The sequence below is a fragment of the Anolis sagrei genome, chromosome 5, assembly GCF_037176765.1.
Source record: "Anolis sagrei isolate rAnoSag1 chromosome 5, rAnoSag1.mat, whole genome shotgun sequence".
NCBI lineage: Eukaryota > Metazoa > Chordata > Lepidosauria > Squamata > Dactyloidae > Anolis > Anolis sagrei.
In genome coordinates this window covers 124,676,876-124,703,583 of record NC_090025.1, presented here as the reverse complement: position 1 = coordinate 124,703,583, position 26,708 = coordinate 124,676,876, and the positions used below count along the sequence as shown (strand labels likewise).

Here is a 26,708-nt window from a genome sequence, read left to right as displayed (position 1 = left end):
TTACTACTTGTTCCTTTCATCTAAACAAGTTGTTTTCTGGCTTAAGAACTTGTGGAGCCGCTATAGACATTTATAGTTCTGATTTTTGATGTCGCAGATCACTAGCCAGCCATTCATTGTAAGGCAAGAGATGGGTTGAGAGGAGAAAAGAGAGATTTAAAGAAGATGAGTGCTTCTTTAAATGGGCCCAAGGCCAAACAACTACATAACTGCTGGGGATTATAGCCCTAGAGAGCTTTGAACTTAGGCTGGATCTACACACCCCTATATCCCAGGATCTGATCCCAGATTATCTGCTTATCCCAGATTGTCTGGCAGCGTAGATTCATGTAATCCACTTGAAAACAGGTAATCTAGGATCAAATCCTGGGATATATGGCAATGAGGATCCAGCCTTGTGGTTCTGAGAAATAGCAACCTTCTACAAGCCTTTTATACTAGTTACTATATTGTTATGTATATTTTGATATGCAGTTTCCCCTTAACTCTATGTTGTTTGAGGTTGTGGGAGGGACTGCAGACCATGTGACCAGATCTGGGACTATTCAGACTGAGACTCTAGTTTAGATATCGGAGTTTGCATCAGAAACAGTACAGTACAGTTTAGAAATTGGTAATGTCGGTATACTGCAGTGTGTATTCAGTCTTCATTCAGCCAGTGTTCAGTAATTAGATGAAAGAGAATGTTAGTCTGTATGCAACAAAGAAGAAACTGCAACAGAATGTTTTAGAGAACGTACTATTTAAACTCTCAGCCAATAAGAAATGTACCTGTACACTTAATACATGAAGTTTGTAAGTAGAACAACAATGTTACTTTTAACAAAGATTACCCATTTTTGGTCTTTTGAGATCATGATTTAAAAGCAATATATTTTATGGGAGAGTGGATGTTTTTGGGAAACTAAAATAACACTTCTGAAGATCTGCTATATATTTTGTGCATTGGCATACTTTTGTTCCTAACAGTTCAGAGAGAAAACCAGGTGTATCAGTCTAACAACTGAGAAATCTAATTTGCCTTGCATGAATACTAGTGAATATTTACCGCTAAGGAGAAGATTAACTCAAATGAGTATTTAACTCTTCTCAGGAAAATCAGATAAGAGCAATAATAATAATAATAATAATAATAATAATAATACACTTTATTTATATTCTGCCCTTCTTCCCTTGGGGACTCAAGAGTAGATTATAGCATTTACAAACTTAGGCAAACATTCAATGCCTTTACAATCATATGCAACGACACACAAATACAAACAGAGGCAGAGGCTTCTCCTTTCATTTTCGGCTTCTGGGGGTGGTCCTCCTCTCTGGCTCTGGGGAAGTGCTTTTCCTGTTTTCAAGCTGAGGAGCCTGCATTGTCACCTCCTGGTTGTGTGGCCAGCAAGATTGCTTGTAGCATCTCTTTGCCTTTTTCCACTGAAGCAGTACCTATTTATCTATTCATATTTGCATGTTTTCGAACTGCTAGATTGACAGGAACTGAAGCTTACAGACGGGAGCTCATCCTGTCTCATGGATTCAAACTGCCAACCTTCAGTTCAGCAGCCTAAGACCCATTGCGCCACCACTGTTCGTATAAAGAAACGTGACTATTCACGTGGCATATACACAACCAAAGTTTTACTTTCTTGATATCACGAAGTGTGGCTGGTCAGTTTGTGACTTGTGGAAATTGCAATTGAGCACTGTCTGTGGGGCAGAGATTGTCCACTGTTGCGTTAGGTAGGAGAATCCTCTCTACGCAGATGACACTCAACTCCACTACTCATTTCCACCAGATTCCAAGGAAGCCCCTCAGATACTGGACCAGTGCTTGGCCGCTGTGACGATCTGGATGAGGATGAACAAGCTGAGGATTAATCCTAACAAGACAGAAGTCCTCCAGGTTGGTCGCTCGTCTGACCAGGGTATTGGGTGGCAACCTGTACTGGACAGGGTTGCACTCCCCCTGAAGTCACAGGTCTGCAGTTTGGGAGTCCTCCTGGACTCAGTACTGATGCTTGATGCGCAGGTGTCAGTGGTGGCCGGGAGGGTCTTCGCACAATTACAACTCGTGCTCCAACTGCGACCATACCTCATGAAGTCTGACTTGACCATGGTGGTCCATGCCTTAGTTACCTCTTAACGGGACTACTGCAATGCACTCTACATAGGGCTACCCTTGAAGACGGTCTGGAAATTACAACTCGTCCAACGCTTGGCAGCCAGATTAATAACCAGGGTGAGTTACAGGGAGATGTCAACCCCCCTGTTTCAGGAGCTTCACCAGCTTCCATTTATTTTTCGGTCCCAATTCAAGGTGCAAGTTATCGCCTATAAAGCCCTAAACAGTTAGGGACCCACCTATCTTCGTGACAGTATTTCTCTCCATGAACCAGCCCGAGCTCTTCGATCTTCAGGGGCGGCCCTCCTTTCGGCCCTGCCAGTATCACAGGCCCATCTTGTGGGCACAAGGGAGAGAGCCTTCTCCTCTGTGGGCCCCCGACTCTGGAACCCATTGCCTGGAGAGATTAGGAAAGCCCTCACCTTAGAAACCTTCAAGAAGGATCTCAAAACCTGGCTTTTCCATTGCGCCTTCGGAGAGTAGCCACACAACCATACACTATTGCTCCCCTCAATGTTTTTGTTCCTGGAGTACACCTCCCCCACTTGTATGAAAGCCTGTATTATTATTTTTTTTACAACCCCGTTTCTTTATTAGCTCTCCCTCACAAATATTCTGCTCCTCTTTGATCTCACCCTGAGTTTTAGCATTTTATCGTGCACATGCGGCCCGCTCATTGTCATTGTGATTGCAGATATTGTATTTTTTATATTGATTATTGTATTCATATGTTTTGTGTTTTTCACTGTGTTGTCGTTTGTGTCTTTTATTTTATTGTAATTTGTAGTTTGGGCTTGGCCTTATGTAAGCCACCCTGAGTCCCCATTGGGGGAGATGGTGGCGGGATATAAATAAAGATTATTATTATTATTATTATTATTATTATTATTATTTTATAGATATACTTTGTCAGTATTATTGTGGTTTTCATTTACAGTTGATACATTTTACATTGACTATAGAATATAGAATAACAGAGTTGGAAGAGACTGCATGGGGCATGTAGTCCAATCTCTTTCTGCCATGTAGGAAAGGCACAATCAAAGCACCCCTGACAGATGGCCATCCAGCCTCTGTTTAAAAGCCTCCAAAGAAGAAGCTTCTATCAGATTCCGAAGCAGACAGCTCCACTGTTATACAGCTCTCATAGTCAGGAATGTCTTCCAAATATGGTTTGAATGGAGAGATGATTCAGAAATATTTTAAATTAAATATTTTCCTTAGAGGTAGTTCCGCAAGGATTTATATAAATGTGTGAAATTAGTTTTTATATTTGCTCTAATCGCTGTCCTAGTATATTTTGGTCACAGTTATGCAATAAAGTATTCCCCCCCCCCCCCCCCACTAATGTTCTAATCGGAATACAAGCTGTTGTGGATTTTCCTTGTTAAAACAAACTTCCAAAATGTCTGGTTAAACAAAATGCTGACTGGTGACTCCTGGTTAATCTCTGCCAATATCTCAAGGGAATGAAGAAATTGAGATAATGTTGACGCTAGGCTCCAAGATCCCTTCAGGCTATCAGAATCTCTTAGCAGACAACTAACTGCCTTTTGGAGACACAAATCATAAAATAGGCAACGGACTAATCAATGGTGGAGAATCAACTTTATTCTTCCAATATCTCAATGGAAAGACAGCTTGAAACAAGGCCTTGAATGTTTCTAAAAGACATCATTTGCTTTTGACTGCACTGTAAGGAGAATTGGTAGCTGTGTGGGGAAAGATTTGGATACATAAGACAGCTTACAAGGTGAGAGCATTATATACACATACACACCAATTTTGCAACAGCATTTTTCCAGCTGAGCATATCTTCTGAAATTCAGCAGGGACAAATGCAAGATACTCCACTTAGGGAGAAAAATTGCAAAGATACAGAATGAGGGACACCTGGCTTGAGAGCAGTATGTGTGAAAAAGATCTTGGAGTCCTTGTGGACAACAAGTTAAACATGAACCAACAATGGGACACAGCAGCTTAAAAAGCCAATGGGATTTTGACCTGCATAAATATGTCTAGATCCAGAGAAGTCATTCTACCTCTCTATTCTGCTTTGGTCAGACCACACCTGGAAGACTGTGTCTAATTCTGGGCACTGCAAATGAAGGGCGATGCTGACAAGCTGGAAGCTGTCCAGAGGAGGGCAACTAAAATGATCAAGTGTCTGGAGAACAAGCCCTATGACGGGCGGCTTAAAGAGCTGGGCATGTTTAGTCTGTAGAAGAGAAGGCTGAGAGGAGACATGATGAGGGCCATGTATAAATATGTGCGGGGAGGTCATAGGGCGGAAGGAGCAGGCTTGTTTTCTGCTTCCCTGGAGACTAGAACGAGGAACAATGGCTTCAAACTATAGGAAATGAGATTCTACCTGAACATGAGGAAGAACTTCCTAACTGTGAGAGCTGTTCAGCAGTGGAACTCTCTGCATTGGAGTGTGGTGGAGGCTCCTTCTATGAGGGTTTTAAACAGTGGCTGGATGGCCATCTGTTGGCGGTTCTTTGAATGCAATTTTCCTACTTCTTGGCAGGGGGTTGGACTGGATAGCCCACAAGGCCTTTTCCAACTCTATGATTCAAGGGAGCAGAAGTTTTGCAAAATAAATTGCTATAATGTTAGGTTGATTTATGTATTACTCATAGAGTCAAAGATATGGGTCTTTGTACAGCTTCTAAAGGAGGCTAGATTTGCTCTTCCGGGCTGTCCTCCTGCTGGCATGTAAAGACTTTTATTTTATTTCATTTTGTTCTCAGGCAGGGCACCAAATAACCAAGTGTGCACCTTGTCTCTTTTTTAAATGGATCTCTGCTTCTAGTGCTGCTCTTTTTGACATTTCAGTTCCTGCACATATCATCGCAGTGAAGGGTTTTGCAATAGCAGCTTGTCATACATGGGTGACACCTGGGGCAGTCCCCTTCTAGACAGCGACAAAAGGCCTCCTTTTCATCTGCTGTCTGACAGCCTCCCCGTAATGAGATGGCGGGCCCCAGGCCTCCTGAGATAATTCCATTTTTCATGCAGTTACATCTGCCCTGTCATGCATTGAAAAGGATAGCTGAATACCTTGCCTCGGCCGACCTAACTGAATCTAGGTATCATTAAACATAAAACAAGACTTTTAACGCGTGGCTATCATCATTATCATCACATGTATTTATTTATATCACACATGGGCATATTGATTATAATTGTGTGCCTTCAAGTGATTCTAAGGACTTTATCATACAGGGAGCTGCAAATGTCAGAGGATGCTTGTGCCCCAGTTGATCAATGGAGCCCCACACCACCCATCACACAACGCACACTGACTTCTGGAGAGACTCCGTCAATCAGCGTGGGGTTGCCTTTGAAGACTGTTCGGAAGCTCCAATTGGTGCATCGGGCTTCAGCCAAATTGCTCACTGGAGTGGGGTACAGGGAGCACACAACTCCCGTTACACCAGCTCTATTGGCTGCCAGTCCGCTACTGAGCATAATTCAAAGTGCAGGCTTTAGCCTGTTGTTGTTGTTCATTCGTTCAGTCGTCTCCGACTCTTCGTGACCTCATGGACCAGCCTACGCCAGAGCTCCCTGTCAGCCGTTACCACCCCCAGCTCCCTCAAGGTCAGTCCAGTCACTTCAAGGATGCCATCCATCCATCTTGCCTTTGGTCGGCCCCTCTTCCTTTTGCCTTCCACTTCCTTTTGCCTTCCACTATAGGCTTTAGCCTATAAAGTCCTAAATGGTTCTGGCCCAGTTTACCTTTCCAAACGTATCTCCCTCTATGAACCATCTAGGAGGTTAAGATCGTCCGAGAAGGCCCTGCTCTCAGTCCCATCTCCTTCACAAGTGCGGTTGGTGAGGACGAGAGATGGGGCCTTCTCAGTGGTGGCCCCTTGCCTATGGAACTCCCTCCCTACCAACATTAGATCAGCACCCCCTCTTATACTAGGTTTTTATATATGTTGTAAGGCATTGAATTTTTGCCGTGACTTTGTTGGAAACCGCTTTGAGTTTCCCTGGTAGTTTCTAATCCAGAGAGTGGGGTGAGCTCCTGCTGTTAGCCCCAACTTCTGCCAATCTAGCAGTTCGAAAACATGCACATGTGAATAGATCAATAGGTACCGCTTTGGCAGGAAGGTAACAGCGCTCCATGCAGTCATGCCAGCCACATGACCTTGGGGGTGTCTATGGACGATGTCAGCTTCCACTTAGAAATGGAGATGAACCACCACCAGAGTCAACGGTCTCCCTGTAATGAGATGGTGGGCACCATTTACCTTTTAAAATGAAGTAAATAAAATAAAATAAAATAAAATAAATAAATAAATAAATAAACTGAGGATCCCTACAATGCTGCATCCAGAACATGGGAGGAGTCCCTTGTTCTATAGGGAACAACGGGGCCAGCACAGGGGGAAGCAGAGTGGCAATACTTCTCCATGTGTGATAAGGAAGCATTGCTGCAGGAAAGGCAGGGCACCCAGATTGCCCTAATGCCCCACCGATTCACCTTGGAAGCTGATGAATCGCCCCATACCATCTCATCAATGTAATGAGTTTATATGGCAAACCTATAGCAGGGAATTCTTGGTAAGATTTCTTCAGGGGGTGCTTGCCTTTCTTCTGGGGCTGAGAGAGAGTGACTTGCCTAATGACACCCATTGAGTTCACTTGGCTGAGCAGGGTTTCAAATGCTGATCACCAGAGGCATAGCCCAACACTGAACCTACTCCATCATACTGCCTGTCAGACAGATTGACCAGTTATAAACACATAACATCAATAAGAATTATATAATAATAATTAATAACAACAACAACAACAATGCAAAGGCTCTGGCACAAGCCAGTAAAGGTGGTTCCAGTGGTGATCAGCACACTGGATGGAGCCCCCGGTGGCGCAGTGGGTTAAACCCCTGTGCCAACAGGACTGAAGACCGAAAGGTCACAGGTTCGAATCCGGGGAGAGGCAGATGAGCACCCTCTATCAACTCCAGCTCCTCATGCAGGGACATGAGAGAAGCCTCCCACAAGGATGATAAAAACATCAAATCATCTGGGCGTCCCCTGGACAACATCCTTGCAGATGGCCAATTCTCTCACACCAGAAGCAACTTGCAGTTTCTCAAGTCACTCCTGACACGACAAAAAAAAGCACACTGGGTGCAGTGCCTAAAGACCTTGGCCTGCACTTAAACACAATCGGTGCTGATAAAATTACCACCTGTCAGCTGCAAAAGGTCACCCTACTGGGATTGGCACGCATTATTCGCCGATACATCACACAGTCCTAGACACTGTGTCTGAAATGTGATCCAATACAACAGCCAGCAGCGTGACCTTATTTGCTGTGTACTAATCTTTTTGTGTTTCAAATAATAACATCAACAACTTTATTCTTGCATCCCACCACCATCTCCCTGAAGGGACTCAGGGCGGCTTACACACAACATATCAGTTCCAGTCATCTCTTTGTACACACCAAGTTACCAATGCCTTTGTTAAAAGACATCTTACAAATACTAGTCTCTTTATGGTAGATGCAATCTCCATTCTAGCCCTTGAACCCATCAGGAAACATTCTCCCAGTCTTTCTAAGTCAAGCAAGAGACATGGGTCAATTAGTGAAGCATTTCCTCTTGATAATCCACCTTGTCTGTACTGTCAGCCAAACCAGTCAGGCCTGAAATCAAGGAGACAACCCTAAACACCAGAAGATTGTCTGCCTTCATGCCCCCTCCCCAAAAAAGGCCTGTTTCTGCTAAGTTTTCTCAGCCATTTAGCCAAAGAGTTTTCAAATGAATGCAGGATTCTGAAGTTTCACATATAGCAACCACAATGATGATGACTTAATGATTACAACAAACCACCTCCAAACTTTTCAAAAATAAATATGCATCCCCCACAGGGATTACCACACCAGTCTCCGAAACTGGTAGTAAGACCATCTTGCTTGTGTGTTTTGATAAGCAGCTGATAACAATCAGAGTTCTGCCAGTACATAAAGCACAATCTGCCACAGTCTGGCAGCCCTGCAAGGAACTCTTTGCATCTTCTCTCTAAATTCTGGAAATACCTCAAGATGCTTCCTGCAGCATTCATCCTCATCTTTGCTCTCCACCCAGCAGCGGGTTTTGACATAAGCTTGTCCACCAAGTGTGTAGCTATCCCCAAGGAACTCTCCCAGTGCTACGACGTCAGCTCCTCAGAAATGAGGTTGCCCAATTTAATGGGACACACCAGTTTGGAAGAAGTTGTGGTGAAATTTACTGGATGGGAGACTCTTGTGCGAACTGGCTGCCATCCTCACGCAAGGACATTTTTCTGCTCCCTCTTTGCTCCTATCTGTATGGACATGTAAGTACTAGCTGTAGCTTAGCTATACAAGTAATTTCTGTTTAACCCTTGTGTCTTGAGAAGAGAGGAAGAAGAGCAACGGGTAGCAAGGTGAAAACATTATTGGCAGGGGTTTTTTTGTCATGTCAGGATCGACTTGAGAAACTGCAAGTCGCTTCTGGTGTGAGAGAATTGGCCGTCTGCAAGGACATTGCCCAGGGGACGCCCGAATGATTTGATATTTTTATCATCCTTGGGAGGCTTCTCTCGTGTCCCCGCATGAGGAGCTGGAGCTGATAGAGGGAGCTCATCCGCCTCTCCCTGGATTCGAATCTGCGATCTGTCGGTCTTCAGTCCTGTCGGCACAGGGGTTTAACCCACTGCGCCACCAGGGGCTCCAGATTATTGGAGTTAAAATGCCACTAATGCCAAGTAAAGCTGAATAGGGAAGGGGCTATGATCACAATTATAGTATCATAATCATGACTGAGTAGGAATTAGGAATATGAAACAAAGAATTTTAACTTCAATAATGTTTCCACATTGCTACCCATCTAAATATATTTCACAAAGTGACATGACCTAGAACTATATCACACTAGAGAATGAATCCATTTTAAATCCGGTTTCTGCCTCCTGCAGAATTCTGGGGTTTGTAGTTTAGTGAGGTTGTTAAAGACTCCTCTCTAAACTACAAAGCCCAGAATTCTGCAGGAGGCAGAAACCGGATTTAAAGTGGATTCATTTTCTAATGTGATGAGGTCTTAAGTCTTTCTCCCAAAACCTGATGAAAACATTATAATTGGAGATAAAATTCTTTGTTTGTCAATCAGATAATATGTATGTCTATAATTATGTATATCATTTCAAAAGTTGATGGTTGGTATTCTGTATCAGCTACTTAGTGTATACTGAACAGTTACCTGTATTTCTTCACCTGTTTCATATTCATGATCCCTATTCAGTCATTACTATGATACTATAGTTGTGATCATAACCCTTTCCCTATTCAAATTTACTTAGTGGCATGGTGGAAAGGATCAATTCTGCCAGCAATAGGACATAAGTAAATAATGTTTTCATCAAGTTTTGGGAGACCAGATGATGTCACTTTGTGAAATATACTTAGAAAAGTAAATAAAAGGATGTCATAGAGACTAACTGAAATAATGAAGTTGGCAGCATAAGCTTTCATAGATTAAATACTTCCTCAGATGCTTCCTAATACAGGAATACTGGCACCCTCTGAAGAATTTAGATCTGGCTAGAAATGCAATAGATGAGCATCTTTGGAAAGGTTTTCTTTTTCATTTTTTGGATTATAGCTCCCTGACTCTGCTAGCCAACATGACATCCAAAGAATAAGGAAACTTTCTCCAAGTTTTATAGTCTAAGCCAGTGTTTCTCAACCTGGTGATCGGGACCCCTGGGGGGGGGGGTCGTAAGGGGGTCGTTTCTATCATAAGGGGGTCGTTGGCTATCTCTCTGAAAACATGTATTTCTGATGGTCTTAGGAGCCTCTTTAGCAGAGAAGGCTAAAGATCTCTTCTCTTTCTTTTTGGAGTTGGTGAACTACAACTCCCAGAATTCAAAAACAGTCATCCGCCAACCCCACCAGTATTCAGTGTTGGCCATGTAGGTAGTCTGACAAGTTTGGTTAAGATCCATTGTGGGCTGGGTTCAGAGTGCTATTTGATTGTAGGTGAACTATACATCCCAGCAACTACAACCTCCAAATATCAAGGTCAATTTTCCCCAAACTTAGCCAGTGTTCATATTTTGGCATATTGAGTATTTGTGCCAAGTTTGGTCCAGATCCATCATTGTTTGAGTCCACAGTGCTCTCTAGAGGTAGGTGAACTACAACTCCAAAACTCAAGGTCAATGTCCACCAAACCCTTCCAGTATTTTCTGTTGGTCGTAGGAGTTCTGGTTTGGTGGAGTTCAGAATGCTCTTTGATTGTAGGTTAACTATAAATCCCAGTAACTACAACTCCCAAATGACAAAATCAATCTCTCCCAACCTCACCAGTATTCAAATTTGGGTGTATTGGGTATTTGTGCCAAATTTGGTCCAGTGAATGAAAGTCCATCCTACATATCAAATATTTACATTACGATTCATAACAGTACCAAAATTACAGTTATGAAGTGCAACAAAAATAATTTTATGTTTGGAGATCACCACAACTTGAGGAAATGTATTAAGAGGTCGCGACATTCGGAAGGTTGAGAACCACTGGTTTAAGCTCTACTGTTAAGCATCCCAATTCAACAAAGACGGAATGCAGAGTCAATCCCAGTTCAATTTTCAGCTAAAATAATGTTGTTTATTACGCAAACAATATTAAAAACGAGATCTGGCATATTTTGAACCAATCTAATTGATAGTTTATTTTATATTAGGAAACGAGGAAATATGAGGTGTGGATTTACTGTATGACATAAAGTCCAGATAATGGTTGTATAAAAATTTCAATGGCCTTCCAGACTAGCTCTGCAAACAACATTATGTGTGTGTTTTTTCCCCACCAGATTCATCCTCCCTTGCCGAAGCATGTGCCTTGCCATTCGGGAAAGCTGTACTCCTGTCTTGAACTGCCAAGGGCACTTCTGGCCCAGCAATTTGAATTGTGACCGGTTTCCAACAGATGAGGACAGTTGCCTTCCATCCCTCACCAAAGAAGCTAAACCTTTTCCCAGAGGTACATTAAGCAGTGTTTATAGATGGTAGATATGAAATCATTTATTTAAAACATACATAAACAGAGAACTCAGATGAATCATTGTTTTTGGTCCACAGTTCACAGAATTCCCCAGCTAAAAGCCACTGGGAAATTCTGAGAAAACATAAACAAGTTTCCACTGTACTTCCACACATATGTAAAACACTTCGATTTGTTCTGATCTTGTCCTCTCTGTTCTGGGTAGCGATCTATATGCAGATTGAATAGCCACTCTGTTGGGACAGTGAGCTTATTCTAATAAGTAAAAAAGTAATATAAATACATTATTTTCCATCTTCCCTTTCACTGGGTACAATACAGGAAAGAGGCTACCATATCACTTTACTGAATGTGTTGCTTAGTTCTCCGAAGTTAACAATGTGATATATGCAAGCATGCTTTTTAATGTCTGACAGCTCTCATTTTTCCAGTAGAAAAGCAGCTCTGGGGAAATGTGATTGAGAACTGGAGGGGACACACAGGACATATTTTGTCATTTATCTGTTCCAAAAGCTCCTGAAGCAGCTTCCTGCCCACATATGGGCTGGCAAGCTGTTCGGTATTTACGATGCCATCAGCCAGACTTACAACATCATAAAAATTGCAATTCACATTTACGGTTGTTGAACCATTGCGATGACTGCAAATGTCCACCTTAGAAGCCAGGCTGCCATACCAACAAGTGGGTCTTTCTTGCACTTTCCACACTATAATCCTACTGGACTCTTCAGCACTCCACTTTCGAGCACCTCAGATGCTCTTCAGTTGAAGCTGCCTGGCTTCTAATGTAGTTTTAGAAGGCCAAATCAGGAGGCATAGCTACAATGATGGATTTACAATGGCATGCCTAAATCTGACAATGCAGGATCTCTGCTACGGGTTAATTACATGCTACTAGTCAGGTTGCTATATATATAGTCAGAATAGGCCACAGTGGTTCATGCTCTCATTACATCTAGGATAGACTACTGGAACGCACTCTACATGGGGCTGTCTTTGAAGACTGTTTGGAAGCTTCAAACAGTCCAACAAGAGGCAGACAGGTTAATAAATGGGGCGGCATACAGGGAGCATGCAACTCCCATGTTGCATCAGCTCCACTGGCTGCTAGTTTGCTACCAGGCACAATTCAAAGTACTGGCTTTGGCCTATAAAACCCTATATGGCCCCAGCCCAATTTACCTGTCCAAACATATCTCCTTCTATGAACCACCACAGAGACTGAGATCTTCTGGGGAGGCCCTGCTCTCGGTCCCACCACCGTCACAGGCGCAATTGGCAGGGACAAGAGAGAGGGCCTTCTCAGTGATTGCCCCTTGGCTATGGCACTCCTTCCCTGGTGAAATTAGATCAGCCCCCCTCCCTCTTGTCCTTCAGAAAGATGGTAAAAACTTGGCTGTGTGATCAAGCCATTGGGAAAGTACAATAAGGTAACAATAAGAATTTTACTCTGCTGATCTGAGATGACTTAACCAATTGATTTTAATTTATTGTCAAAGCCTTTCGTGGGCAGAATCACAGGGTTGTTGTAGGTTTCTCGGGCTGTATGGCCATGTTCTAGAAGCATTCCCTCCTGACAAGAGTTCTTTCTCCCACCCTGGACATCCCACAGATATATAAACCCCACTTGCCTAGTTTTCCAATAGACCTCACAACCTCTGAGGATGCCCACCATAGATGCAGGAGAAAGGTCAGGAGAGAATGTTTTTAGAACATGGCCATACAGCCTGAAAACCCCAATAGATTTTAAAAGCGGAGATGACTAGTTTTAATGTTTATATATGTTTATAGTTTATTGTATGTTCCACCGTTGAATATATGTTGTGCTCCACCCTGAGTCCCATTCGGGACTAATAATAATAATAATAATAATAATAATAATAATAAAGCATTTTAACATTTTAACATGCCTACTGATAGTATCCCTTTTTGTGTTGGCTGTTCTCAAATTTTGCTGAAGGATTTAAAGTCAAGATTCAAACCTAACCAAAAAAATGTGACTGAGATGGAATATAACTTTTGTTTATAGAGTTACATGATCTTTGCACACTGGAGAACTGCAACAGTATGCAAGTGGATGTGCAGATAAGGGGGAAATGCATGATTTGCAATCAACAACAGCACCACATTTGCAATGGCACCACATGCTTTCCTTATCCATCTTTCAGTTAAATATGGTTGTTATGCCATATTCAAAAGTATACAAATGTGTAGGGTATTAGATTAATTCAATAAAATGTACATTTGGGACTCTTCTCCTGTACTGTAGCATTACAAATAATTTGAGAAATAAGTGTTGACATTCGTATGCCAGAGTGATGTAGTAAGCCGGGTTTGAAGAGCCATAGCTATGAATCTCACTGCCCACTGGCCTGCCGCTTTTTCCAAGGATGGTGTAGCTCACAGTCACAGGGTCCTTGTGAAAAGAAAGACAGGGTATAAATGTAACCTTTAAACAAATTTCGTAATTCCATGGAAACATTACAAATCAATAGACTAACAACAGACTTCATCATATGAAGCTGGCAAACTTACCCTTGCCCTGCCATAAGGTGCTTGCTTTGCATTTATTATACACACATATTTTTTAAGAATCCTAGAATCGCCCAATCGTGCTGAAATAATAATAATAAATCTTAATAGTAGGCTGGGTAGGTAGTAATGCAAGAAGGTGGCTTTATGAGGGTGTGCCAAAGTTTAAGCATGGGACTTTAGATTAGTGAACTGGTGCAATTGTGCTAGTGAAGTGAGATGGATATTGAAGATATTCAACTCAGTATGCATCTATTTGCGGGGGGGGGGGGGGGCTGCGGTGGTTCAGCTGGTTAAGCTGCAGAAATTGCTAAGTTGGCATTTCAAATCCGCAGGATGGGATGAGCTCCCATTGTTAGCCTTACCTAGCAGTTCAAAAACATGCAATTGTGAGTATATCAATAGCTACTGTTTTGGTGGGAAGGTAACGGCGCTCCATGCAATCATGCTGGCCACATGACCTAGGAGATGTCTACAGACAACGCTGGCTCTTTGGCTTAGAAATGGAGATGAGCACCATTCCTCAAAGTCGGACTTGACTAGACATAATGTCAAGAAGAAACCTTTACCTTTACTATGTATCTATTATGTAAACTAACGCACAGTAGTTTGGTGTGATGTGACCTTCCCTGGAGAAATAAAGCACAAGTTAGGGCTAGGGAACTATGTAATTTAAAGTATATGATGTTTTATTTTTATATGTATTCAAGGCATTGTGCCTTTGTTGTGAGCTGCCCTGTGTCCCCTTCGGGGTGAGAAGGGTAGATATAAATGTAGTAAATAAATAAATAGGGAATTATGGCCCTCCAGATATTGTTGACTGCAGTTCCCACCGATTCCCATCAGCCTGACAGGTGGCAAAGGGCCATGGGAGGCATAAGTGATCAACATCTGGAGACCCACGACTTCTTTGCACTTAAATGAGACATTGAGGATGAAAGCCTGACAGCCGCTCTGAGTCCCTGTGTTAGTCTTATCTTTTTTTGTTATTGGAAATACCCAGCGTTGCTTTTGTACATCTTACATAACAGCTTTATTTTCTCTGGAATAAAATCCAACCTCAAGACAAAACATATTTTTTCTTTTCTCATTACCAGTTTTTCCAACAGCTACTTGCCAAGATTGCCCTGAAATTGAAGAATTCAGTGCAAACAAAAGAGCGATAAACAGTATTTGTGCCAATAGTTTTGGTAAGTCTTTATTGAATGAAAAAATAAGTGAAGCATTAATACCTTTCTTCATTTGAATTCCTCCTCATCCAGACTTGATCCTTGGATACCGTATGGATTAATAAAATGGCTATTGGTTTACTGCACAATAAATAAAGTTTGACACCACTTGAACTGCTATGGCGCAATGCGATGGAATCACGGAAGTTGTGGTTTTACAAGATCTAAGGCCACAATCTAAGATCTAAGGGGCCACAATAGCGCAGCAGGTGAAACCACTGAGCTGCAGAACTTGCTGACCGAAAGGTCAGCACTTTGAATTGGCAGAACAGAGTGAGCTCCCGTCGTTAGCCCCAGCTTCTGCCAATCTAGCAGTCCAAAAACATGCAAATGTGAGTAGATCAATAGGTACCACTCTGGTGGGAAGGTAATGGCACTCCATGCAGTCATGCTGGCCACATGACCTTGGAGGTGTCTACGGACAACTCCAGCTCTTAGCTCTCATCTCCAGGCTTAGAAATTGAGATGAGCACCACCCTCCAGAGTCGGACTCAAGTAGACTTAATGTCAAGGGGAAACTTTTATCTTTAGGCTTTTCTGCCAAAGAGCGATGGTGCCTTACCACACTACAAATCTGAGGATTCCATAATTTGAGCTATAACAGTTAAAATAGTGTGAAAGTGCTTTAATTCTGCAGTGTAGAGATGGACCCTAATATGATTAGTGCTGATGTTATCTAAAAATAGCCACTTCAGGTGAGTAATTTGTGATTTGCTTTGGATAAATGCCAAGCCCTCACTATGTTCAAAGTGTACCAAATACTTTTAATTATTTGAGGATTACGCCAAACAGATGATCATGATATTAAATTCTGATATTACACCTACAGCTATACTGTTGATAGGATCATAGATTTCAAAATAACATGACAATTATGTTAAAGAGCAAACTCAACAATATACAACACTAGTTCTGGTGAATGAGGGGAAGTAAATTTATCTGTAACCGAGTGAAATTACCATGTTTTCCAACCTGATATTTATTTATTTATTTCATTTATATACCACTTTTCTCACCCCAGGGGTGACTCAAAGTGGTTTCCAACATATTCACAGAAAATGACAATGCTTTACAAAACATGAAAACCTGACATAAAACAACAGTAACATAAAACTATCAATTACCGTATATACTCGACTATAAACCGAGTTTTTCAGCCTTTTTTTCAGGCTTATATTCGGGTCAGGGTCCTGGCAGGAGTGTGTGGGGCTGAAAGAAGAGCCCATTCCCCATGTCTTCCCACCAGGCCAAGGCCACAATAAAATAACAATATAACAATTACATATAAACTAAAAACAAATCAAAAACATTAAAGCAATAACAGTAAACAGTAAAACAGCACACCGTGATACAATAAAAACTAGGCCGGGCAAATGTTATGCCTGCAGTGACACATTTAGCATTCCATAGATTGCGACCATAGCTTCTCTGGATTAAGACCATTTTTTTTTTCAAATTGCAGAAAGGTGTTGAACAAAAGAAATGACACATCTGTTTTCTTTTTCTGCCCTCACAGCAGTCAAGGTGAAACTGTCTAGGAAACCACCACTCTTCGAAGTTCAAGAACACAATATTGACTGCCAAGTCAAGTTTCTTAACCAGGAGTTGCTCTTGTCTTCTGAAACTTGCAGTGCAATGCAGCAGTGGTTACTGATCAATGAAAACTGTACTCGACAAATGAGCCGGGCTTGCCACCCCATGGCATATCTCATTGTGGGAACCATGCAACAAAGCAGCGTCTTAGTCAAGCAGGTGTATTGTTGGCCGAGGCAGGATTCTCAGTTGAGTTTGGCAACTTGGAAATGGAGGCATCATAAGTGTGTATAGTTCACTATTGTGCCATTTTATCATCTGTATATGTCAGGCTGAGAATGTGTGAGCAAAAAGTTGTTATCCAACCTTGCAAAAGTGGAACAGGTAAACTATAATGTGGAAAATGGCTTCTTTTGGCCTCGTTTATGTTTATATTAGAGTTTTAATTGAGCCACACACAAAATCCCTACAGATTGTGAGCATCCACATTCCAGAACTAATCTGGAACAATTAAGATTCAATCTGACAGTCATACTGAAATGGGGTATGTTATGTCCATAGTGGATGTGCCATGACCAAAACACTTTAGAGGCAGCCTCTCCATAATTTTAGAAGTACAGTGTTCCCTTGCTACTTCACGGTTCGCTTTTCGTGGACTTGCTGTTTTGTGGGTTTATGCCTCCTGGCAACGATGGGGATTTCACCCTCCCCCTCTGGAGAGAGGCAGCCAATCACTTAAAAAAGCAGTATGTAAATCACGGCCTTATAGCCCCTTCCTTATAGCTAGCAAAAAAAAAGGTGTGCTGTGCCGTTAAATTTCTCCTCGCTTCTGTCTCACCCTCGGAATGTCCCTACTTTGCGGATTTTCACTTTTCACGGGTGGTCCTGGAACATAACACCCGCGGTAAGTGAGGCAACACTGTATCTTGTAAATATACATACATTTACGAAATACAATGTAAATTCTTCTAGGATCATCTTTATCAGGTATAATGGAATCAATAACAATTTGGTTCTGTATTTTACCTGTTATGAGTGTAAATATTTTTTCCTCCTTAGATCATCTTATCATTAAGACATTGATGGCATAATATGACTTCTTTTAAATGTTTATAAATATAAATTGTTTAGTACTGTGTACATTTTGATTATCATCTCATTAAAATTGCTTACAAAGTGCATTGAATCTCAGTGCGCCTTCTTTAGATATGGATGTTTCCTCTTTAAAATGTTGTCTTGACATTTGTGCTTATGGCTCTCCTAGGGTGCCAGGTATCTCTTATTACAACAGATATTCCTTATTTGAAGTCCAGAAATATTCAACCTTACATACAACTAACGGGTGTTCCTTTTTATAAGGGCTACCTCCTGCTTGAAGACTAGAAAGCCTTAGACTGAACATGATGCCAAAATTATATTTTGGGGTGACAACCATTCTGAAAGACATACATGTGTACATCGTATTATTTAAAGATAACTAGCCAACCCCTGCCACATGTTGCTGTGGCCCAGTCTGGTGATTCGGAAAATAAAGTAATGAGAAAGTGTTGGGTTTCTAATATATATAATTTCTTTATGTTTGTGGGTAAACAGTATTTCTTGCTGCTTCTTTGTCAGTGTTTATGTAAAGATTGTCTGGTTTGCCTACTCTGGAACATGCAACATTTCAAATCTATGATATTGTATCTGTCATATACATATATATCTGGATGGCTCTTTGTCAGGAGGGCTTAGATTATGTTTTCTTGCCCTGCTTAAGGGCAAGAAAACAGTATTTTCTGTTGGTCATGGGAGTTCTGTGTGGGAAGTTTGGCCCAATTCTATCATTGGTGGGGTTCAGAATGCTCTTTGATTGTAAGTGAACTATAAATCCCAGTAACTATGACTCCCAAATGTCAAGGTCTATTTCCCCCAAACTCCATTTGTGTTCATATTTGGGCATATGGAATATTCGTGTCAAGTTTGGTCTAGATTCCTCATTGTTTGAGTCCACAGTGCTCTCTGGATGTAGGAGAATTACAACTCCCAAACTCATGGTCAATGCCCACCAAACCCTTCTAGAGTTTTTTGTTGGTCATGGGAGTTCTGAGTGTCAAGTTTGGTTCAATTCCATCATTGGTGGAGTTCAGAATGCTCTTTGATTGTAAGTGAACTATAAATCCCAGCAACTACAACTCCCAAATGACAAAATCAAATTTTCTGAGTGATGGTCACACCTTGCATTAGTAGGTGTCTTGTGGCCATATTTGGGTGCAATTCATCCAGTAGATTTTCAGTTATGATGTCACTCAAAACGAACAGCAGTATCCCCACTTTCACAGGGGTTACAGCAGTATCCCCACTTTCACAGGGGTCATGGGTGCAGGATGCTCAAAAAAGTGGGGGGAAACAAATTAAAAACAATTTTTAACTTAAAGAAACACTTCTATAGGAATCCCTATGCCATTTGTGGTCAACTTCCACTAGATGGCGACTATGGGATTGTGCTGGAGGACCTAGGGACCTAAAGATTTGTTCTCTATAAGAATCTCTAGGTCCTTCAGTATGATTCTATGGCCAACGTCTGCCATAAGTTTGCCATAGAATCATGCTGGAGGACTTAGATATCATTAGAGAGAACATGACAATCAACTCTTCAAAAGGTAAGCCTGCAAATGTGGAGGACCAATGCTAAGTTTACAGAAAAATATGGAGCTGACTTTACTGTACTTTCAATTCGTATTTTAGTAGAATGCAAACTTCTTATTAGCTACCTCCTGATTGCCAATTCAGCATGTCATAAATTTCAAATATCCCTTATTATTAGTGTGAGAACCTGGCAATACTAGAGTCTCATTTAGTTTTGCCGAAGGCTTTCATGACCAGAATCACTGGGTTACTGTGAGTTTTCCAGACTGTATGGCCTTTTTCTGGAAGCATTCTCTCCTGACATTTTGCCCACATCTATGGCAGGCATCTTCAGAGGTTGTGAGAAAGCTTTCGACTGGACATGATGCACAACCCTCTGAGGATGCCTGCCATAGATGTGGGTTTAACGTCAGGAGAGAATGCTCCTGGAACATGGCCATACAGCCCGGAAAACTCACAGCAACTTAATATTGTATTATAGTTACCAACAGTCAAGTAGTATAGTCAATAATGGTGGCTGATGGGAGTTGTTATCCAAAAGCTTCTGATAGGACACTAAACATTTGGAAAATATTTCTAAATCTGTTTGGAATCTATCACTTCAAGCAATAAAATGTATGGGCCATACCTGTTTAGTATATATATTACTATAGTACCAACAAAACAAACACTTCAGTCCTCTTTAAAGAATACAAGTGTTACAATGTGATCATACGCTGTGTATATGTATTGGGAAGAAAGGCCCCAAATTTGACATCTGAGATAAGCAAAAAAAAAAAAAAAATCATATGTAGGAAATTAATGGCAGTTAAAAATCTACACAGAACATAGGTAGCTGAGTAAAAGTTTTTCCTAGAGAATTTCCAGTAGGAATTCATAGCACTTCCCGCTCTAGCATCATGCCAAATAAACCCTGGAAACAAGAAACATCTGCAAATGCTTGCATAGCAGGACACTCCTTGAGCTAAGTCATCATGTAAGCATCTTCTTTGTGCCTCCCGGCAACAGAACCAAACTGTGTTCTAACAATCGAGATCCACTGCCTGCCTACAGTTAGGTTGTTGCTTCAATTTGTTGGGTTTAGGAAGCCAGATTTACTGTGGAAGGCTACCAGCTGTGCAATGGGCAGGCATTCAAGAGGTATAGCCAGTCACAGAGTGATAACGTTTGATTGATCATGGCCATATTTCCAAGGATCATCCTCCTCCCCAAATCAGACAATGGATTATCCAATTTTCTTTATGCCAGCCAGTCACAACAACTGTTAATGTTTGAAAGCCTTATTATCACCTTGCCAAAGCGAAGAGATTCAGTTAATTAACTTCCTCCTGTTTTGGAGCCTCACTTTTCTGCGTTGTCCTTCCAGACAGCACAGTGAACAATGAACAATCCTTTGCCTCTAGAACATGGCCATACAGCCCGAAAAACCTACAACAAACCAGTGATTCCGGCCATGAAAGCCTTCGACAATACATTGAACAACCCTTTGCTTCTCCATCCTGCTCCCAAAGGGCTTCTGATCCTTTAGGACTTAAATTTCAGGGATCGGAGGCCCCTTCCACACAGCTGTATATATATATTTTTTATTTATTTACGACATTAATAGCCTGCCTTATTTAACCATACAGCAACTCAAGGCGGGTTACAGATTGGCATGATTTGATGCCATACATTCATAAGAGTGCAATTAAAACAATCAACATAACAATATAAAAACATATATAAAAACCATTAAAACATGTACTCACCAGTGTCATCTTGTTAAAATCATTTTCCAGTAACATTATCTGACCATCCCATGCTCAAAATCCCACATTATCTGCTTTGAACTGGGTTACATGGCAGTGTGGACTCAGATAACCCAGTTCAAAGCACATATTGTGGATTATCTGCCTCAATATTCTGGGTTGTATGGCTATGTGGAAGGGCCCTGAGAAGGATATGCAGCTGCCCAATCCAGATATAATCCTGGCAAGTTCTTCCCTGTAGCAATATGGAAATCATTTTTTCTATTATCTCTAGGATAGAAGCTGGATGGAAGCTGTGGGGAGAGATCCGGAATTACAACTGGGTTTAAAGGCAAGAGTAGATAGAAAAAGAGACAAGTAAGCCAACAAGAAGAAAAGCAGTCAGGAGTACAAGGATACCAAAATTCCATACAATGGACCAATAAAATGATGTTCCTTATATAAAATGGCAACATTGAGATTTGTTTTTTGTATATTTTTGGGAGTAATATTTTCAAGTTGTGGGTGGTTCAATTCAAGGATGCAGAATATGTGGATATGGAGAACCAACTATATAATCCTATTGCTCAGTAGAACTCACAATTAACTGAAACAGAATTTTTTAAAAAAAAAACTTCTTAGAACCTAATTGTTTTGTTGCTGATGATCTTGATGTTCTTGTTTATTAGATTAATATGTCTTTTTATTGCTGTGGTTTAATTTGTTGCTCACTAGGGTTGTGCGCAGATCCATTTTCCTTCATTACATTCATCCTTTCATTACTTTAGTTACCTTCAGTACGAAAATCAGCTCGACATAAAAGCAAGCCAATCCCAGATCCTAGCCTACGTGAGCAGCCCCCTTGCCTTGAAAAAAGTGTGCGTGTGGCATGCAGGCCTAGAAAGCGCGCATGCCTACCTGTAGCCGAGCACCTCCTCTAGAGTAAGAAACAGAACTTGCCCCCTTGCCTTGGAAAGAGTTCATGTGTGGCATGTTAGCTGCCCCGAGTCCCCTTTGGGGAGATGGTGGCAGGTTAGAAATAAAGATGATGATGATGATGATGATGATTATTATTATTATTATGCAGGCCCAGAAAGTGTGCATGCCTGCCTGCAGCCGAGCGCTTCCTCTAGAGTAGAAAAACAGGTCAGAAGCCGTCTTAAAGCACATGCCAGCCTGCAGCTGAGCACCTCTCCTCTAGAATAGAAACAGCTTAAATACCTAAAATGGTGTGTAGGGGAGCCTACAAAGCTCCCCACCCCCATAATGGGCCAATAGAAAACTGATCTTTTGGGATCCCAGAGCAAAAACAGATTTTTGCTCTCTCGATTTTGGGAGGCTCCTAAAAGTTGGATCACGGCCCCAAACGAAAACCAGGACACTAAACAGGTCAAGGTTTACCCCTATTGCACAAGCCTATTGTCCACTCCATGCCTAAAATCTCACCATGCTACTAATAAGGAAGTGACTAAAAAGTTTAGGGCTGCATTGGTAGAAATACGCTAATAAATAACGACATCCAGCAAAAGAGGGAATACATGTGCTGCTGCAAAAGGACTGCTTGTACTCTTTAAGCCAACTCGTACTCGATTGCAAGACAAAGCTAGGTCCATCTGCGACAACAGTATGTTAGCTTTCAAAGCTCACTAACTTGTTTATCATTAAAAGAAATTGATGGTATAGGGTCTTTGGCATGCATCACAGGCCCCAAAGGCCATCCAGTCTAACCCTCTGTCATACAGAAACACATAATCAAAACACTCCCGATAGATGGTCATCCAGCCTCTGTTTAAAAGCATCAGGAGTAGAAGACTTTTGGCTCCCTTCACACAGCGGAATAAAATCCCATATCTTCTGCTTTGAACTGGAATAAATGGCAGTGTGGGCTCAGATAACCCACTTCAAAGTAGATATTGTGGGATTTTCTGCCTTTGTATTCTGGGTTATTTGACTGTGTGGAAGGGCCCTTGTCACACTTTAAAGCAGCATATTTCACTGTTGACAGGTCTTTTTTCAAAATGTTTTTCCTAATGTTCGGGTGGAATCTCTTTTCCTGCAGTTTGAATCCTTTGCTCTGTGTCCTAGACTGTCTGTAGTGGTTCTAAAGTTCATGTTTGTATGTGCGTGCACCAACAAAGATGGAAGCACCAGACAAGAGCTTGAAGCACTACCAGCTAAATAAAAGAAGTAGGCTAACAAAAAGCAGTTACTGGCTGATTCATCTGAAAAGGTTATGAAACGAGCCACAGACAAGTAAACAGAAGGAGATCTTCAAATGTATTTTCCTATTCAAAATAATGTGGAGCTGCAGATAGAGAGAAACTGCTTTGACAGCACTGAAATGAGGTCTAATCAACATAAAGCAAACAAAGATAGAAAACCAAACATTAGCAAAAAAATCAGTTGGAGTCCTCCTGCAAAGACTGGGAACTGAATTAATGGAAGAGTGAATGAACGCCTTAACTCTACTGGAAACACACAGGGAAGAAAAAAATAGTAAGAAGAGAGCAAGAAGCACCCCAATTTATTTATTATTTTATTTATTTGCGATATTTGTATACCACCCTTCTCAACCTCGAAGGGAACTCAGGGCAGTTCACAGTGTTGGCAACAATTCAACGTCATCAATAAAAACAGTATAAAACATTAAAATTGACCCTCCTCTAATAAAACATTAAACATTATTAAACATATCACATAAAATAACATCACCTATCACACAGAGACATAGTCGTTGTTGTAAACAGTCCTGGGTCATTACACTTTCAACTTTCATTTTAACTTTAAATATTCCTATGATGGGCCGAATGCTTGGTTCCACAGCCAGGTCTGTAGCTGTCTCCTAAAGGTCAGGAGGGAGGGGGACGACCTCCGACCTCCATGGGGCCACCACCGAGAAGACCCTGTCCCTCCTCCCCACCAGTTGCACCTGTGAAGCTGTTGGGGCCGAGAGCAGGACCTCCCCAGAAGATCTTAATCTTCAAAGCATTTGATATGGCCACAAAGTGTAGCTATCACATCAAGTAGGGAATAAGTAAGGTCATCTTGTGGGAGGGCTGATAGAGATGAAGGCCGCCTCTATTAACCACAAGAGGACTGAATTCAAAGGCAGTAAAATACATTCACTCTTTTAATGCAGAGGATCACCAACTTAAAAGACTGGTATTTGGGTTAAGGTAGCTTCTCTTGACCAAGCAGAGCTCTGCCATCTCTGTTAAGAATGAAAAGTGTTTGAAGAGGGAGAGGCTATGGGGGAAGATTTCCTGTTGAGTAGAAAGGCGGAATGGAGGAGGCAGAATTTGGGAAGTCCAATGCTTATGTATCAGTACTTGTCCTGTGGGTTTTGAAGGAAGCGAGTGGGGTGACTCACTGGTTTTTACACCCAGAGTGGCATGCACAGCTTAAGAAGATTATCTATGTAATGCCAGTGTAAAGTCCACATACTTTGGATAATTATACACCAGAGGTTTCCAAGCCTGGTGTCCAGATATTGTTTGACAACAATATCCCTTGTCCAATAGCCATGGAGCTTCTGGAAATTGTGGTGCAATACATCTTGGTACCCCAGACTGGGAACAAGAGAAATTTATGAGTCAAACTTCAGGTAACAGGAAGCTGTGTTACACTTTTGAAAATAATCACAGGAATGAATCTAGGTGTGCTTCAAGCTTTCACTTTTCCCTATTCCTTTCTGCCTTCACCTCCATAGCTATGAAGAGTTTTAGGTTGTTTTCAAACCATGATGTAAGAGGCTGACTTATTCCAAAAGATAATGATTCCATATTAGCAAAACTTAGGATTTGGATGTTATAGTAAACTGACATTAGTACACAATGAAACACAAGCTTCCAGTCTCTTCCATATGGGATGCAGTCAGAGGAGCTTGCAAGTCTAAGACTTACTAAGGTGTGTTCCTTAACCATAGGCCACCTTTTACATTGTACCCAGATTTAGCTATTATTTTCTGATGCTACTGGGTTTTATTAGCTTCAGTGTCCCTGTTAGTGAATTTATGAGAAACAATCTCTGTAGTTTTTATTCCTGGCACAATTTACTGTTTGGTGAGGCAATTACCTTAATAACTACAGGACCCATATCTGCAGTTTCACTCTAAGAAATTGCTTGGTCCTTCTCCCAGAAGTTGCCATAGAGTCACACTGGGAGACCTAGCAATTTCCTAGAGAGGATACTATTGAAGTCACTCTAAGTACGAGGATTATCTGGTAAGTAAGGTTACAAGATTTTTTTAATATGCAAAGAATGAATATATTTTAATAAAACTTACATGGATTATACCATACGTATTGCATTATTTTTCCACATAATCACCATTCAGTTCAATACATTTTGTCAACCGTGAGTTGGGTTTTTGATGCTTGTGTAATAGAAGTTTCCCTCCACCTTTTTCAGGCAGTTTGTCACTTAGATTTTCACCTCGTCATCGTCAGAAAAGTGTTTTCCACCAAGGTGTTCCTCCAATTTAGTGAACAGATGATAATCACTGGGTCCGAGATTGGGGATGTGAGAGGGGTAGCTTAAAACATCCCAACCAAATGAAGTCAACAACTCTTATGTTGCATGAGTGGTATGCAGTTGCATATTGTCATGAAGGAGAAAGACTCCCATTGTCAACATCCCACGATATTTGTTTTGGATGGCTCTGCAAAGTTTCTTCATAGTCTCACAATATATTCCGTACCCATTTTGTCACATGCTGTCTTGACATTAGGTCCTCTCCATAAACTGAAACGATTTCGCAATGAATCGCAGTGGCATTCATGTCCTTAGCATTTTACAGCACGAACTTTGCACTTGGAGGGAAACAGAATGAGGATTCTCATCTCTAATCTTCACCACAATGCCAGTCTATGAGCTACTGACAACTGGCACTGCTCGTTCGCTTCCGCTGGCTTCCTGCTACATGGCGGTAATACCAACTTCCCCTGCAAAAATTCCCCACAAAAGCTACATGCCTTGTAACCTTACTTTCCAGATAACCCTCATAACTTTGGGCCCACCAGCACTACCGGTATGTTGGGACTGGGAGTCAGGTAATTTAATTAACTCAGTGGCATCCAATCATATCCTTAAGGCCCTTCCATGCTGCCCTTTATCCCAGTATATGATCCCGGATTATCTGCTTTAAACTGGAATATATATCTGGGATGAGTTTATCCCAGATAACCTGGGATAAACTGAGGGATCAGATCCTGAGATATAGGAGCAGTGTGGAAGACCCCTTAGTTGCAGGTTACCATGATCTAGCCAGTATTGTATTCTCTGGATACCAGGGTCTTACTGTCATCTATTATTGATGGTAGCCTAAACTTTAAGAGGCTATCCATAGTGCTGAATCTGTTTCTGCAGATAGGTTTCAATGGGTTTGATTACATTGTAGAAATAATGTAGTTCAACACCACTTAAACTGCTATGACTCAATGCTATGGAATTCTGGTAGTTGTAGTTGGTTGAGGCACCAGAACTCTTCAGCAGAGAAAGCTGTAAAACTGCATCTCTCAGGATTCCATCGCATTGAGACATTGTAGTCAAACTGCATGAATTCTACTGTGTAAATGCACCCAATGTCTTGAGTGGGTCTTTGAAAGATTAGACTAATTTCCTGAGCAGATCCACCATGTCACCAACATTGAAGCCAGTCTCTGCTATGGAATTTGGCTGTGTTGTTCTAAAATTCCTCTTGGGCTATGAAACTCACTGGATGACAAGTCGCCATCACTGTCTTTCACCTTAAGCTACCTTACATCAATGTTGTGTGATTAAAATGGGCAGGTATATGTTCGACCTCTGGGTTATTTAATTTTTTTAGTCAAGTAGAATGTACTAAAAAAGGAAGCCTTCGTTGCACAACTTCCTTTACAGATATATGGCTATGGGGAGGAATG

The 26,708-nt window shown here is 41.4% G+C and overlaps 1 protein-coding gene across 1 annotated transcript; it reads left to right on the top strand.

Moving 5' to 3' along the window:
- The first annotated feature begins 8,176 nt into the window (after nt 1-8,176).
- Nucleotides 8,177-16,744, top strand: LOC132777181 (secreted frizzled-related protein 2-like). Its single transcript, XM_060779546.2, has 4 exons — nt 8,177-8,451; nt 10,966-11,135; nt 14,786-14,878; nt 16,434-16,744. Exons 1-4 carry the CDS (start codon nt 8,177-8,179, stop codon nt 16,742-16,744), a joined length of 849 nt encoding a protein of 282 aa, XP_060635529.2.
- Nucleotides 16,745-26,708: the final 9,964 nt, after the last annotated feature.

Bases quoted from the DNA above. Each gene is read 5' to 3' on its own strand.
- LOC132777181 (XM_060779546.2), top strand. From the start codon at position 8,177: ATGCTTCCTGCAGCATTCATCCTCATCTTTGCTCTCCACCCAGCAGCG. The intron at 11,136-14,785 runs GTACATTAAGCA...TCTCATTACCAG, and splicing joins AGCTAAACCTTTTCCCAGAG to TTTTTCCAACAGCTACTTGC. The intron at 14,879-16,433 runs GTAAGTCTTTAT...CTGCCCTCACAG, and splicing joins TATTTGTGCCAATAGTTTTG to CAGTCAAGGTGAAACTGTCT.